The 16,688-nt window shown below is 36.1% G+C and overlaps 8 protein-coding genes across 8 annotated transcripts; 5 read left to right on the top strand and 3 right to left on the bottom strand.

The window, feature by feature from the left end:
- Positions 1-110: 110 nt before the first annotated feature.
- On the top strand, positions 111-2,987 carry ROT2 (glucan 1,3-alpha-glucosidase ROT2; the record flags this gene model as incomplete). The annotated part of the gene is made up of 1 exon (XM_071052216.1): positions 111-2,987. The coding sequence occupies one exon, from the start codon at positions 111-113 to the stop codon at positions 2,985-2,987; it is 2,877 nt and encodes a 958-aa protein (XP_070906837.1).
- Positions 2,988-3,013: 26 nt separating this feature from the next.
- Positions 3,014-3,923, bottom strand: SLX1 (endonuclease; the record flags this gene model as incomplete). The annotated part of the gene is made up of 2 exons (XM_071052215.1): positions 3,014-3,018; positions 3,080-3,923. 2 exons carry the CDS (start codon positions 3,921-3,923, stop codon positions 3,014-3,016), a joined length of 849 nt encoding a protein of 282 aa, XP_070906836.1.
- A 429-nt stretch (positions 3,924-4,352) lies between these two features.
- On the top strand, positions 4,353-5,978 carry MCX1 (Mcx1p; the record flags this gene model as incomplete). Its single annotated transcript, XM_071052214.1, has 1 exon — positions 4,353-5,978. One exon carries the CDS (start codon positions 4,353-4,355, stop codon positions 5,976-5,978), a length of 1,626 nt encoding a protein of 541 aa, XP_070906835.1.
- Positions 5,979-6,154: 176 nt separating this feature from the next.
- RNJ42_02048 (uncharacterized protein) lies at positions 6,155-8,731 on the bottom strand (the record flags this gene model as incomplete). Its single annotated transcript, XM_071052213.1, has 1 exon — positions 6,155-8,731. The coding sequence occupies one exon, from the start codon at positions 8,729-8,731 to the stop codon at positions 6,155-6,157; it is 2,577 nt and encodes an 858-aa protein (XP_070906834.1).
- Positions 8,732-8,944: 213 nt separating this feature from the next.
- RNJ42_02047 (uncharacterized protein) lies at positions 8,945-9,112 on the top strand (the record flags this gene model as incomplete). Its single annotated transcript, XM_071052212.1, has 1 exon — positions 8,945-9,112. The coding sequence occupies one exon, from the start codon at positions 8,945-8,947 to the stop codon at positions 9,110-9,112; it is 168 nt and encodes a 55-aa protein (XP_070906833.1).
- Positions 9,113-9,479: 367 nt separating this feature from the next.
- Positions 9,480-11,183, top strand: TDP1 (tyrosyl-DNA phosphodiesterase 1; the record flags this gene model as incomplete). Its single annotated transcript, XM_071052211.1, has 1 exon — positions 9,480-11,183. The coding sequence occupies one exon, from the start codon at positions 9,480-9,482 to the stop codon at positions 11,181-11,183; it is 1,704 nt and encodes a 567-aa protein (XP_070906832.1).
- A 344-nt stretch (positions 11,184-11,527) lies between these two features.
- Positions 11,528-13,147, top strand: PCS60 (Pcs60p; the record flags this gene model as incomplete). Its single annotated transcript, XM_071052210.1, has 1 exon — positions 11,528-13,147. One exon carries the CDS (start codon positions 11,528-11,530, stop codon positions 13,145-13,147), a length of 1,620 nt encoding a protein of 539 aa, XP_070906831.1.
- A 239-nt stretch (positions 13,148-13,386) lies between these two features.
- TGL5 (triacylglycerol lipase) lies at positions 13,387-15,738 on the bottom strand (the record flags this gene model as incomplete). The annotated part of the gene is made up of 1 exon (XM_071052209.1): positions 13,387-15,738. The coding sequence occupies one exon, from the start codon at positions 15,736-15,738 to the stop codon at positions 13,387-13,389; it is 2,352 nt and encodes a 783-aa protein (XP_070906830.1).
- Between the last annotated feature and the right edge of the window lie 950 nt (positions 15,739-16,688).

The following is a 16,688-nucleotide window of genomic DNA, read 5'->3' as shown; positions in this document are numbered from 1 at the left end:
AACAATAATCAGTCAAAGAGATTCTAATCTAATATAGGACAATTGCCTATTTACTATAAATAAATTAAGGAAGAGAACAACTGAAAAATTATAATAACAACGAAAGGATAATGAAAGTACAGTTACTTCTAGTCCTTGCGATATTCAATTTCGCACTAGGGTTTGAAGACTACCTTCTTAAAGACTGTGCTAAATCAGGCTTTTGTCATAGGAACAGGGAATATGCTAAGAATATTCAAGAGACCAAGAACTGGTACTACAAAGTTGAGGATAACTCAATTGAATATGACGAGGGCTCTAATGAGATAAGGGCTAATATAATCAAAAGTCTACCGGACTCTTACTCTAACGTTGTTCTGCCATTAAAGCTAGGTTTTATAAAAAGCCAAAATGCTAAGAAAAACCAAACGTACTTTAGACTTACTATTGATGAAATTAGACCAAAGTCTGCAGGCTCCAGACTTTTGAAATCTAACAGGTACAACTTAACTTCTACATGGGCTTTTGATCCAATGAAAAAGTGGGAAAATGGTAAAATATCCATCGAGAAAGGAGATAGCAAGAATTTTAAATCCTCACAAATTAAACGTTCCCCCTTTTACACGATTACCACTGGCAATAATGACGATAATCTGAGAGTGAATCTGCATCTGGAACCTTTTAGAATTGAAGTGTTCAGGGAGGATAATTTGGTTCTCACTGCAAATGAAGATCAATTCTTAAATATTGAACATTATAGAAGAGAATCTGACTCTGAAAAGCAATTGCTTCCAGAGGAATCAGATTTTAACATGTTCCATGACAACTTTGAATATAGTAAAAATGATAAAATACCTTTCGGACCGGAATCTATTGCCATTGATCTAGAATTTAAGAGTTCAAAAGCTGTATACGGTATTCCAGAACATGCTGATTCCTTAAAGTTAAAAGACACGAGAACCCAGGAACCATATAGACTTTTCAACGTTGACGTTTTTGAATATAGTTTAGATAGTCCAACTCCAACATATGGTTCCATCCCATTCATGTTTGGAACTAATAATAATTACTCTGCTGGTGTTTTCTGGGTTAATGCAGCAGACACTTGGGTTGATATTAACTATAACTATGATGATATTAGGTCGCATTGGATATCTGAAAGTGGCATACTTGATGTTATTGTTTTTGTTGGTGATAGTCCATCAGATGTGCTTGATCAATATACTGACTTAACAGGTAAACCTTTTCTGCCATTAGAATCTACAATTGGTTACCACCAATGTAGATGGAATTATAATTCTGAAGACGATGTACTGACAGTACAAGATGAGATGGATAAAGCACATATTCCATTTGATGTCATTTGGTTGGACTTGGAATATACCGAGGGCAGAAAATACTTCACTTGGAAGCCCTCCTCCTTTCCAAACCCAAAGAGATTATTGGAGAAACTAGCACCTCTTGGAAGACAGTTAGTAGTCCTAATTGATCCACATTTAAGATCGAAGGGTAATAATATCAGTGATACTATTGTGAAGGAAAAGGCTGCAGTTACTGACAATTCCGGTAAGATTTATATAGGCCAATGTTGGCCGGGAGAATCTATATGGATAGATACGATGGGAAAAATTGGCCGTAAAGTATGGAGGTCTTTCTTTGACAATTTCTTCTATAAAGGTTTGAATAACTTACAAATCTGGAATGATATGAACGAACCCTCCATTTTTAATGGTCCTGAGACTACAGCTCCAAAGGATTTAATCCATGCTGATGGCTACGAAGAAAGATCAATTCATAACGTATATGGTTTGACAGTTCATCAGTCTACATTTGAGGCACGAACTGAATTTTACAAAGAAGACAAATGGAGACCATTCATTTTAACAAGAGCCTTTTTTGCTGGATCCCAGAGAACTGCAGCTACATGGACTGGTGATAACAAAGCTACTTGGGATTATTTAAGAATTTCTATCCCTATGTGTCTGACTAACAACATTGCTGGTTTCCCTTTCATAGGTGCTGATGTTGCAGGATTCTCCGGGGATCCAGAAGAACAATTGGTGGCAAGATGGTACCAGGCAGGTCTGTGGTATCCATTTTTTAGAGCACATGCACACTTGGACACAAAGAGAAGGGAACCATATCTTTTTAAAGATCCAATTCGTTCCATAGTAAAGAATGCTGTCAGTCTAAGATACAGATTTTTGCCAACGTTTTATACTAGCTTTTATGAATCCAGTGTTAATGGGACACCTATTATGAAACCAATGTTTTTTGACTATTTCGGAGAAGATTTAGTTAGTAGTTTGGATGACCAGTTCTTCATCGGTAACTCTGGTATCCTTGTGAAACCAATCACCGCAAAGAATGTTTTTGAGACTGATGTGGTATTCCCGCCAAAAATCTATTATGATCTGAACACGTATGAAATTGTGAATGATAATCTTCATGAATTTACAACAAAGACGGTTGCAGCTCCTCTAGAAAAAATCCCTATGTTTTTGGAAGGTGGTCATGTAATTTTCCAAAAGGAGCTTTATAGAAGATCTAGTTCTTTGATGAAGAATGACCCTTACAGTATTTTAATTGCTCCTGATGAAAATGGTAATGCATATGGTACATTATATATAGATGACGGTACCACTTTAAAACATCAAGATGGGCAAATGTACAAATTCATTATCAAGATGGAAAACTATAATATCTCGATGATGCCTGAAATATTACCTAAGGAAAATGAATATCTCGGTAGTACTATAATCAATAAAATTAGTATCATCCAAGACCCTAAGTTAAAATCTCTTGATGCCCTTGTCTTCACCAATCCAGCTAATGATGCTTCCTTTTCGTTAAATCAGAACAAAGAGGAACCTAATGTGTTCACTTTAGATATTAATCTTGATATGAAAAAGGGGTGGAGCTTGGATTTAAAGTCTGATATGAAAGTGAAAAAAGGGAATGATGCTTTATTTCCAAAACTTGATACGTATTTAAAAAAATTATTCTAATTCTTTAACCTTTTTATAGAACCTTTTTAATCTTAAAGAATAATAAACTATTGTAACCCAAGATACCTTAACGTTACAGGCTGGGCAATTACCTTTTGTAGGTAATAGCAATTTCCTGTCGTAAAACTGTTGTTCCTTTTTTAAAAAAGCTTTATAGGTACAATTCAAGTGAGCAGTATATTCGCAATCACTGTTGGAACAAAAATGTATCAGAGGATCCGAAGCGTCATCAGCGGTTGTGTAGTCAAATCTTGCATTACATAAAAAACAACAATATTCACCTTGAGTTAGTTTCTTGGTGTATACGTCAAATAAATCCTTTTTGTACTTGATATTTGATTTGAATAAATTCTCGACCATTTTCAAGTTCTCTTCGCTGTACTCTAACGTATCATCGACAGTTTCGTTCTTAGGATCCTTTGGAGCATCATCAGAAATTGATATTTCATATTTATCCTGGGAGAATAGACTTTGTTGTGATTGAGATATACAAAACTTATCCGCCTCCCATAGTTCTTTCGCTTTGCCATTGAAGAAATGCAAAGTTAGACTCATATATTGAAAATACTCATTATTCAGCAAAGATCTGATCATGGCCAGCTTATGATGTATTGACCTCCCACTTTTCTTGTTCTTGACCACTCTTTGTTCATTAGGAATGAACCGTGTTTGATAACCATGTTGCCAGGCATGTTCAAATTGTAGAGCTGCAATACGACTTGGAAATCCATACACTATCAGTATCATTTCCCAGGGCCTAGTACCATCTCTTTTAGTCCGGTAAGCGCCGCCTCTGGTAAGAGAACCATTATGTTGCCTCAGTCTTCGCACAGGATTAGGTGTAGAACCAATATAAAAAGACTGTCTTTTGTTGATCGACTGCAGCAAGTAACAACAGTAAAAATCAGGAAAGCATTCAAAGTTTTCTCCAGACATAAAATGTTTATTGGTTACAACTATATCACTCAGAAAACTACTACTTCATATGTTAATTCCTCTGAAGACCTTGGTCTATACTTAGCTACTACAATCGCATTATAATGGTAAATTTAGTCTCGATGCCTAAATTTCAATCTGCTGACGTAATCACATAGAAAAGGCTGCAGTGGAGACTTGATCCGTGTGAAATTTTGTCAAAATATTGAAAAATACATGCGATGAGCTGGAAAAATAATTTGAAAAATTAAAAAAAATAATATTATTAAAAAAAAATGATGACTAACCGAACTAGAGCAGTGTAATTTATATGGAAACACTTATTTAAGATTCTTTATTTCTGCATTTTGCGCAATTCTTTCTTGATCCTGAAGGTTAAGGGAGTCGTCTTATTTGTTCAAAAACGGGTAAAGTTTGAGGATTTGAAAAATGCTGTTTCTTCGGTTGGGCAAGGGCTCTTTTATACAGCAAATGAGACGCATTTCATCTCATATACCTACGTCTGCTGGATCTAGTGCATCGGAGCTACTATCTGGCAAAAATAGACGTTCAGGAATACCTTCTCCTAAACAATTGAAGGCATATCTCGATGAATATGTGATCGGTCAAGAGATTGGTAAAAAAGTGATGAGTGTTGTGGTATATAATCACTACCTCCGAATCAATGATAAATTGAAGAGAGCTGAATTACAGAGACAGAAGGATTTGGTAGCTGAAGGAAATCGTAGGAAACTCGAGGATGCTCAGAGGGCTAAAGCTGAAGAAGAGCTGAAGATGAAGGAGAAGGCTGAAGAGAAAATGAGTGCGGAACCTGAAGACTCAAAACCAAAGAAAAGATCGACTTTAAGTGAAGCCGAAGCAGGGCTGCGTAATCTTCAGAAACAAGTTGAACAGCAAATGGAACAAGAAGATGAAGATTTAGAATTAAGTAAAAGTAATGTCTTAGTTATAGGACCATCAGGATCAGGTAAAACATTGCTAGCTCAAACTCTAGCTAGAGTTCTTGATGTCCCTATTGCAATTTCCGATTGTACACAGCTAACACAAGCAGGTTATATTGGAGAAGACGTTGAAGTTTGCATAGAAAGATTGCTGGTAAATGCAGACTATGATGTTGCTAAAGCTGAAAGAGGTATAATTGTTCTTGATGAAATAGATAAATTAGCTAAATCATCATCTAATCAAGGTACAAAAGATGTTTCTGGAGAAGGAGTTCAACAATCCTTACTAAAAATCATCGAGGGCCATAATGTTGAAATAACTGTCAAAAAGCCTGTTAAATCAGGAAAGGACAAAAGTAATAACCAAACAATGGCCAAGAAAGAAGAAACATTTGTTGTTAACACATCTAATATATTATTTATGATTATGGGTGCCTTTGTGAACCTTGATAAAATTGTTGCCAAACGAATCAAAGAGATACAAAATAAAACTGAAGAAGAAAGTGAAACAAACAAAGATAAAACTGCTCCTGAATATAGTAATAGTATTGAACATATAGAACTAGAAAATGGACAGAAAGTATCGGCTTTAAACTTAGCAACGCCAACAGACTTAGTTGCATATGGAATGATCCCCGAATTAATTGGACGTGTTCCGATTATCTCTGCATTAGAGCCATTACAAGGTGATGATCTGTTCCATATATTAAAGGAGCCAAAAAACGCACTTCTAGATCAGTATACTTATATATTTAAGCAGTTTGGCGTTCGTTTATGCATGACTGAAAAGGCGCTGAAGAAGGTTGCTCAATTAGCTCTAAAGGAGAGAACGGGGGCCAGAGGATTAAGAGGTATTATGGAAAGGTTGTTACTGAATGTTAATTATGAATGTCCACAATCGGGCATTAGCTACGTGCTAGTAAACGAGCAAACTGTGGAATCTTTACAACAGACTGAATATTCGTTAGCTACACATGTTGACGCAAAATATTACTCTAGAGGACAAGCAGATGAGTTGATAGCACAGGCCTACAGTGAAGATGAAAATCTAGGTAAAGAACTAGATAAAGAACTGGGAAGATCATCTACTATCTCCAAGAGATCTTGTAGTTAGTTAATTTTATAAATATGGTGAATTGTTACGATATCCAATAATGATAAAACTAAATGGAATGGTATTTCATGACTATAGACATTTATAAAAAACATATAACTATAATACGAATTGATAAATGAAGGAATAAAATTATTGAAAAGATACTGTCATTAATTTCGTGATTTAGGTTTTATTTATTTCTTAGGTTTTTGTGCAGCTAAGTAGACTAACCTGTAACACCCAGCTTTGTCATCAACACTATCAAAGTGCTCTTCAAAGTAACGTGAAGGTAAGGTTGGAGGGTCAGTATCCTTTGGTGGGTTGCTTGCATCGGGAAAAACCTTCCTCATTAAATGATCCCAATGCACAATAGCTATCAATTCATTCAAAAAGCCCATTTCAGTATTTAGATCACCGGTTTTAAGTGACAATATTGTCGACTTTATGCTTGTGAAGCCTGTTTCTTTAAAGGCCTTCGAGAGGTGCTTTGTTGTATGAATATGCAATCCTTTATTTATTGCTTCCAGAGATAACGCATCATAAGTCTTATCCCTTTCAGTAGTAGTAGGGTATATCGATTCTGAAATCTCATTATCGTCTATTGAAAAAGTGTTTGACATGCTTATATCACCAGCAACTGCGATAACGTGGCCACCAGGAACAACAACTCTGTAAATTTCTCTTAGTAATGCTTTCCATTTTCCATGTGGTAGTTCAGTCCATACCCAGGGGCAGTAAATTGCTGGCAATGAATCTGACTTAAATGGTAGACGTAACTGTAAATATTCCTTTCCGTATAATAATGCATTACTTGGTTTTCTTTGCATGAATTGATGTGGCAACATTTCTGTTGTTGCGTCTTCTACAGATTGTTTTACTTCATTAGGAATTATGAACTGAGTTGGTAAGTTAACCTTTTTGTAGTTATTCATTAAATTGGAATAATAGTCTATCAACCAAGTAGTTTTCCGTAATAGCGAACTATTATTCTCAATTTTTCCAGATTCTGTAACAGAGCTAGCAGAAGTAGAGCTCGGAGTTTTCTGTGGGGTACTTATTGAAGGTTCGCCCAATGTTATATCCTTAGGTTTTACCTTGCCACTGATATTGGGCGTTGTGGCATTTAAATGAGGACTCAAATGATCGGCATTTTCGTCGTGTAGATGTTTGCGTTTAAAAAAGTTAACAAAGCCTGATTTTTTTGTTGGTTTCGTTTGAGACTTTTTTAGCTTAGGAAGCTCCTCAATAGTTTTTTCGGCCTCAGTGTTTAATGTCGTCGTTGATTTTTCTACCTCATCATTTTGATTGATCTTTTTTTGATCCTGCAATAAATTATAGCTTCTGTCCATGCAATCAACTAATACTTCGAATGCGTTATCATTATCAAGAACCTCTAGTTCATCTTCACTAGTTACCAGTTTATATGAGCTTTCTTTCGGCATTGTAGCAGCTGTCTGGCTAATGACTTTCCTATCTTCTTCATCATGCATCCATGGTGATAGATCCAAAGGAAAATCACCAATATTTAGACTTGGTTCATCACAAGCCAATTGCCATCCTATTTGTAAAACTAACTGCGGTCGAAGAACCAGTATGTCAATATCACTGGTAAGGAAGTGTGGGCAAGACTTATGATTTTTGGTATTGGTATTTTCTGATTTAGACCCTGAGATATTATTCAGTTCCTCTTTCAAACCTTGGTTGAGTAGTTGCTGTTGATGTTTTCTGGATGATACTTTTCTCTTCAGTAAATGTTGGACCACGTCAGGGGAAAATAAAAGCGAGTTAGATTGGAGTAAGAATTTTTGGGCCTGATAATACCACAGCTGAATGATCATTGATATCTCGTTATAGTCGTTTGTGTTATTATATGTGACATATTCTTTTAGTTCAGTTTCTATAATAGACGCTACTGTTACATTGAATGGATAACACTCAAAGGCATACTTCCTGACCTTTAAGTACTCAGAGACAAAATGTATATACTCGGTTAACCTCCTCTTGGAGTTTCGTAGTGAATCCGATGGTTTTGTCTGGGAGTTAAAAGCTAGAAACATGTCCATTTCTGAAAGGTGCTCATTGAGTGATGGGTCGTAGTGTAGTTCCTTATTCTTACCGTCAATTTCTACAAGTATTTTATTGTAGTTTGGTCCTTTCTTCAGTATAGAAACACCAACTTTCGGTAGTGTATTCCAATCCCAGTTCCAATGTTGTATCACATGCCGGCTTAACGGTAATATACTTGATTCTTCAGAATTCGTAGCTGTGTCGATTAATCTTAAAAATTCACCTCCACTAATCGGTTCAGAGTTTTCATTCTTCAAACTAGCATTATTATGATTACTGGTGTTGCTACTATTACTATTGTTATTATTAATGTTATTATTACGGGTATTATTAGTATTATTATTTGAGGTAATTGAAGTGAGACCAGTACTGGGTGGTAACGATGGTGACGAAAGTGGAGTATGAATGCGTTTGTTCCCGTCGTTTAAAGGTTTGCCAACTGTACTAGAAACTGTGTCCGAGATAGCCATAGATTTAGCGCTCATGTTAGGTGATACGGGTGTGGCTATTACAGCAGTCACAGGCCCAGAAGTAGTATCTTCGCTTACGTCGTCCCTAACTTTCCCTTCCATTTTCTCAACTAGTTGCTTCGGTATCTCCTTAGTTATGCTATCACCCATCTCATCAGGATGCTCATATTGACATGTATTATATTTTGGCATAGACTCTTCCTTCTTCTCAACCATAGCAGAAGGAAGTTCCATTCAATTTTTGTTATGTTGTTTTTTGTTGGTTTTTTTTTTTTCAATGGTTCTTCCAGTCTATCAAGTTATAACAAATGTTTCAGTGTTAGTTTATACAAGTTATATATCTTTCGCTCTCTTTTTAGATCTCTTATCTAGTTATCTCTTTTAGTAGTTTCTCTTCTTAATTTCAATGATCCATCTCCACAGAACACCCCCCCCCCCCTTTTCAATATGCCTTTGTGTGTGTGTGTCTGGTGTTCCTTACTTTTTTTCATGTTCAAATTTGGAAATACCCTGATTATTGGCATTCTTTCTATTAAACTTTTTCACCAAATAAAAAAAATTTGGAAATTTTTTTTATTTTTTTTTTTTTCTTCAAAAAAATTTTTTTTTTCCTGAAACGGAGGATGTTCGAATCTTAATTAGAGCATTATTCTTTTTTATTAATTTTTTCAAATAAATATACATCCGTTCAATTCTTGATTGGAGTAGTATTTATTCTAAATTAACTATTTTCATGACATCCGTTCGAGTCTCGTTTGCCGTATTATTTCTCTTTATTTTTTTTTTTTTTTTTTTTTCAGATCTGCTCATCTCAACAGCCAAACGTATATATTAGGCAATTTTGCTCTTCCCTTTTTTTTTTCTTTGCTTGTAGATCTATACCTTCGGCGGCTAAATTTTTATATTGTATTACATACTAATAGCAATTATAGCAAATATTACACGTCGTCTATTTTGTTTCTATTATTAGTTTTATCGTTAAATGAAAAGGGAGAGATCTGAAGCTGCTGAGAGAGTTGCTGCAAAGTGGAGAAAAACAGATTATAACAAGCCTGAGGATGTGGTTATTCTAGATACCGTGGTGATAGATGACTCAGATGAGGAAGAAACAGATATAGAAGATCATAAAACTATCACAAACCCAAGTGTCAAGGTAAATGAAGATGTAAATGCGAGTGCAAATGCAAGTGCAAGTGCAAAGACAGAGTTAAAGACAAAGACAATGACAATGACAAAAACAAAAACAGAGAGAGCACAAGATGTTGGGTTTCGGTTAATGAGGTCAGAAGTTTATGATGAGAATACTGATGAATCACCGTATATGTTAGATGGTCTTGAATCGATATTTGGAGACCCTGAATTGAAACACTGTTTCCTGTTTAGTTTCCAGTATGATCTCGGGTTTCTGGTGAGACAGTTCTCCTCCTCAGTGGAGAGAATTACAATTATTGCCCAAGAAGGTACCATTGTACCTGTAGCCTCTTCTGATATAACCTCTGATCCCACATTTTCTAATGTTTTCCATAAGTTGGTGGTGAAAGAGATATACATGCCGCCATACAGTTGCCATCACTCCAAAATGATATTAAACCTTTATCGAAATGGGACTATGAAGATATTCCTGCCGTCCAATAATTTTACCTGGGCAGAGACTAACTGGCCCCAACAAGTATGTTGGTCTAGTGGAGTATTACAACCCTTGAATAAGGCACCGAATGATTCTCAAAATATATTTCAACAAAACTTGGTGAGATACTTAAAATTTTATAAACTCAAGGAACTCAATGACCTGATTCAGCAAGTTATCGCAAAGATAGATTTTCGTCCACTAGATGGAATCGAATTCATCTTCTCCGTGCCGGAACGTAGGGAACAGGAATTGAGAACTGGGGTCTCCATGTTGCTAGATGCTTTGGAAGAGACTGAAAAACAAATACCACTCAGTAAGGACGTTACGAACCTCTTTGTATGCCAGAGTTCTACAATTGGAGGCCCAGTCAGTCGAAAAAAGGAGTGTCCAAGTAACTTATTCACACATATAATTGTACCGTTTGCCAAGGGATTTCTTAATGATAAAGAGTTGAGAAATTGCACCACCGATATTTTGAAACAAAAATATATAGATAACAATACCTTGCCCATGATAATATACCCTTGTATGAATGAAATCAGAGATGCCTCAGTTGGGATTAATTCTGCTGGCTGGTTTAATTTTAACTACACGAAGAACGATATACAACAACGCCAATACGATATGTTGCGTAACGAACTTAATGTGTTTTACGGATATAATAGATCTTATCTGTCAAAACAAAGAGTAACAACGCCTTCTCACTCAAAATTCTACTTCAGGACAAGGATACCTTTTCAAGACATTAACCATCGTAAGGATGTACTGCTGCCAAATCAATTGGATTGGTGTTTGTTTACCTCAGCTAATTTGAGCACCAATGCTTGGGGTACCTTGGGAGCCAAACCGAGAAACTACGAAGTCGGTGTGCTCTATAAGAATGCCTTTCTGTCGCAACCTATTGAAAAGTCAGATTTGCATCTAGAATCGCTACAATATCTAATATACAGACAAAAATCTACTGCAAGAACAGATTTAACAAAAACTATAGGAGTACCTTTCCCATTGCATTTATCACCGTACTCTTCCACTGATGAATCGTTTTATCAGCATTAGATAATACTGTGGCTGTTTTTTAATCTTCCAGCTGGATCATGATAGATTTTCTTCCTGGTTTTATTACCTTAGAATTTCATCCTACAGAACGCCGAGGGATTTCTTTTTTTTTTTTTTGGGTTATTTTTTCAGCATAAATTCCGATGTGAGTCTGGCATATTTGGGGGAGGGAAAAATTACTCAAATATCTATGGATGAATGGAAACCTTAAAAACAAAACTGTATCAAACGATCTATATATATAAGGATCTTGGTTAATAATAAGACTGTCATTGCTACTGGCACGAACAGTTTGTTATAAGATATCCAAGAATATTTAAAATAGGCAATTAGTAAAGAACGAGATGACTACAAACACAGCAACCTTTAACGATACATTTAAAGTATCTGATAATGTTGCGGTTATAATTCCTCAAACTGGTATAGAGGTCACTTATCGTGAGCTTTCACACATGGTAGGTCATTTCCAAACTATTTTCAAGGACCCAAATTCTCCTTTGTATAATGTTATACAGAGACAAAGCACAGTTGCTATGTCAATGCCTAATGGTCTTGAATTTACTGTCGCATTTCTAGGTACTACCATGGATAGTAAAATTGCTGCTCCCTTAAATCCTAACTATAAAGAGAAGGAGTTTGATTTCTACTTGGGTGATCTGAAGTCTCAGTTGATCTGCGTACCTAAGGGTACTACAACTTCTGGGAAACCACAAGAAGTATTAAAATCTGCTAGAACCTTCAATTGCTTTATTGTAGAACTAGAACTTGACTTGAAAAGATTCAGAGTTGAATACCAGGTGTACTCTCCCAAGGACAATTATAAGAGTGCTATTTACAACTCCTTGAATAACTCAAAATTCATTAACAATGATTCTGTGAGATTTCCAGGACATGCCCGTTCCAGTGACATTTCATTGATTTTACACACTAGTGGTACCACTTCCAGACCTAAGACTGTACCATTGATGCACTTGAATATTGTTAGAAGTACTTTGAATATTTCTAGAACTTACAAACTAACAGAAAATGACAGGTCCTATGTCGTTATGCCATTATTCCATGTTCATGGTTTGATTGGGGTGCTATTGTCAACATTCAGAACCCAGGGTTCTGTAGTCATTCCGCCTAGATTTAGTGCTAAACAATTCTGGAATGACTTCATCAAATACAAGTGTAACTGGTTCAGTTGTGTACCAACAATCAGTATGATCATGTTAAATACACCAAAACCTTCTGGTGGTATCCCTCCAATAAGGTTTATTAGATCATGTTCATCTGCTTTAGCACCTGCTACCTTCCATAAAATGGAAGAAGAATTCAAGGCTCCTGTTTTAGAAGCATATGCTATGACTGAGGCTTCTCATCAAATGACATCAAACAACTTGCCACCTGGCAAGCGCAAACCAGGAACTGTAGGTCAACCTCAAGGTGTAGAGGTTAAGATTCTAGATGATAAGGATAATATCTTACCACAAGGTGAGATCGGTGAAGTATGTATTCGTGGTGAAAATGTAACTCCAGGTTATGCTAATAATCCAAAAGCCAACGAAGAAAACTTTACAAAAAGAGAGAACTATTTCAGAACCGGTGACCAGGGTTATTTTGATGCTGAGGGATTTTTGGTGCTAACTGGAAGAATCAAAGAGCTGATCAACAGAGGTGGTGAGAAAATATCTCCAATTGAACTTGATGGGATAATGCTATCTAACAGTAAAGTTGACGAAGCGGTATGCTTCGGTGTGCCAGATGATATGTATGGTCAAGTGGTACACGCGGCTGTTGTTTTAAAGAAAGGACAAAAAATGACATATGATGAACTTACGAAATATATGGCTGACAAGGTCGCAAAGTTCAAGATTCCAACAAAGATTTATTTTGTTGAACAACTGCCTAAGACTGCCACCGGTAAAATTCAAAGGAGAATTATTGCTGAGAAATTCGCTAAACCAGACAGTAAGTTGTAGAGTTCTAAAATAGTTTTGGGTTATTGTTTCATCAATATATGTTACTCTACGCAAATTTGGTCGTTTGAATTTTATTTTTCAAATATATATAAAGTAATATTTTTAATATTAGTATCTATAATATTATCATTAGTTTGTCCTAAAGAGAACAAATTTCTTTATCAAGTCGTTACAGTCGTTAAAGTATATACTCATTATTGTAAAAAATTTGTTGTAGTGCAATAAAGGAACGTCGCTTACTAAGTTGCTTGCTTACCAATCTCTTCGAAATACTCAAATGATGGCCTCATTCTAGGGACAATACCATCAGAGTTCTTGCTGACTGGCTTTACAAAACGATATGGTATTTTCTGTGGTGATACCGAATTTGAACCTTTAAAATGTACTGTATTGTTATTCTTCATTGTAGAGCCAGCAGAAAACGAACAAGAGCCAACTGCGTAACGGGATCTATGCCTGGTTGAAGCCTCCGATTTTCTATGATTTCGTCTCTTTTTAGCAACTGGAGCCAAGTAATTATCATTAGCAGACAGAGGATGATGCACTGTGGTATAAGCGTTTTCTCGCAACAATAATGTTGAATTTGTGGGCTCATTTTCTATCAAATTATCATCCAGAACGTAGTGATCTTCAAAGCTATCATCGGTTTTCTTCTTCTCTTGATTCTGTTTCTTTGGGTCATTAGATAGCTTAACTAACTCTAACGCACCATAGGATATCTGTTTAGGGATATCTGTAGAGGAGGAGACAATTATTTGCTCTTTCAAATAGGCAATTGCCTTATCCAAAATAAATTCTTGTGTACAGTTACTTCTAATAAAAGGGATATTTGGCCATGTTGCTCTCGCGCCTAATGTTGTCTCCTTTAATAGGAAATGTTGTGTAGGGTTTTTTAATAATTCATCAATGTTTGATGCCATATTCAATTTTGGAAGTATTGTAACATTACCTGAATATTGTTGAGATAAAACAGACCGAATTTTATTACACAGGGTCACTGCAACACCCATCTCTGAGAGTATTTCCAAATAATGGACCATTTCGTCGGATATATAACCACAGAGTTTAGTAATATGCTGTTTTATCCTTGCACTTGATTCATTCTGCAATTCACCTCCAACACATGACACAGATAGTTTCAGGAATGGATAAACGTGTAGGTTTACTTGGCATGCAATAATATGGTCCACGTTAAACATTTCTGACAGTCTTGAAATAGGCAAATCATTATCCACTGAACCATCCATAAATCTAACGGACTTACTACCACCCCATATCACTTTCTCTCCGGTGGTAGGATCCTTTTCGTATAGTGGACATGTAGGGAAAATTCCTGGTACTGCGCATGATGCGCATACTGCAGACCAAATTAAAACATTTGGTGCAGTTAGATTATTCAGCAGTCTGGGTTGTTCAAAGATACTAGCTGTAGAAACAGAAATATTTAGGATTTTACCAGTCCTGTTATACGCCTCGCGAAAAGTTAAATCGCCTAAGAATCGTATCATTGTATCAACTAAGTGTTTGTTATCAAACCAAGTTCCGTGTTTGAAAAATCTTGCAATCTGTACAAGAGCATTCTCTTTTTGAGATTCTTCATCGTCATCGTCTCCCCAGAATATATTAAATTTCATATGCAGCACATTTTCCAATAGCCCAGGAATTTCATCTGTTGTGTGAGTACAGAATATACTGGCAACAATAGCGCCCGCACTTGTTCCACTTATAACTCGTGGTATTAGATCAGCTTCAAATAATGCCGCTAATACACCTATGTGGAAGAGGCCAAATGTGGCACCACCACTAAGCACGAGTGCCGATTTACCAATGTTTCTTCTCGTCTGCTGTAAGATACCTAATAGGTAGTCGTTTTCGAAGCCTGATTTCGACACTAGTGTCTCGATGCAAAGCTTTGACTCAGCAAGGTATTCCTCGATTAGCTTCTTTGTACCATGATTTGTGTGTCTATAAAGGTTGACATTGCCCATATTCCCGAAATTACGCGTCCATTTCGTCCGTATGTAGTATAGAAGTTCTGGGTAGGCCTCAGCTTCTCTCAATTGTCTCATCTTCAATGTCAATTCTTTCACCGCTTTATAATCGTATAAGTCGCTCTCCTCTTCTGTCTTCCACTTGGTCTTCCCGGTAAGTTCATCCAGTTGCAAGCTGATATCCTTCCAATCGTCATACGATCGCGCCAGTTGTCTTTTCTTCTTCAATTGATATTCTACTCTCCATGTCCCAAGGTCCTTACCAGTCACATATTTCACCCCTTGGTTCATCGTAGTCAGCAGGGCCCGAGACCAACCCGCTATATAACTCTCATTAGACGTAGCATTTCGATTGTCATTGTCCATCTCACCGCATAAGCCTCTATTACTCTGTGCCCGCAGTTCAGCAACTATCTCCTCGTACTTCGGTTCCGGCGATACCTCTACATCCGAGTCTCGGACAGCCTCAGTAGTCTCAAACTCTAATTTTTCACCATCGTCATTACTCTTATCTTCTAACACAGCACCATACTTCTCTACCTCATAGTATTTCCCTATTAGATACTCAGTAACCGGTAAAGTCCTCTTAGTCAAGACCATTTATTACCTCAACACAGCTTTTTTTTCTTGTATATCTACTGCCTAACGTTTTTTGCTTGTTCTAAATTTCTATATGACTACTAGTGCTAGAAAGAAACATCCTAATAAATAGACCAAACACTCCAACAGTCCAAATTATTATATATTACCAAAAAAAATTTAACCGCCCATTTCCCAAAACATCTCTCTTTGTCTCTCCTTCCTAAGAAAAAAAAAAAAAGAAAGAAAATGAGGCCCATACTATTGAGGTTATTCGTGTACAGTGAGTAATGTACACGACGTATTTTCGTGATATGTTATATGTTATACTATTATACGATACATCACATGTGTATCGTATAATTGTATATATATTTACCCGGCTTCTATGTTGTTGTTTGTTGTTTGTTTTTCCTTGCAGCTTTTCTTTTTATTTTAAATGAGTAGAGGGTGTGTGTGTGTGTGTGTGTGTGTGTTGTATAGCTTCTAGATTGTATTGTTTGGGGGGGTATGTGCTGTTCATTAAAAAAAAATGCCGCCGTGTTCATTTATATTTCGATACAATGCCTAGATACAATGCCTTGATACAATGCCTAGATACAATGCCTTGATACAATGCCTAGATACAACGATTCAATACCACGATAACTATATCTATATCAATACGATAACTATATCTATATCAATACGATAACTCTATTGTATATATAACACGTTTTAGGTAAAAAGTAATATTACCTTATATGGTATTGTTACAAAAAAAGGATATACCCAATTTATCAACTTATGTATGAACTAATATAATGTAGAGCAATTATAATATTTGGCAGTTATTAAATTGGGAATTCAATTTGATTAGCAATTTAATGTTACTTAACACGGAGTAAAGGATTTTCCCCTTAAAGGCTATCTTTTAAGGTTTTCCCGTTCCATAAGGAAAAAAATCAAAATAAAGCAAAAAAAAAAAAATT

This window comes from Nakaseomyces bracarensis (assembly GCF_045282275.1).
Source record: "Nakaseomyces bracarensis strain CBM3 chromosome Unknown Scaff8_0, whole genome shotgun sequence".
Taxonomy (NCBI): Eukaryota; Fungi; Ascomycota; class Saccharomycetes; order Saccharomycetales; family Saccharomycetaceae; genus Nakaseomyces; species Nakaseomyces bracarensis.
This window is presented reverse-complemented; position numbering and strand designations above follow the sequence as displayed.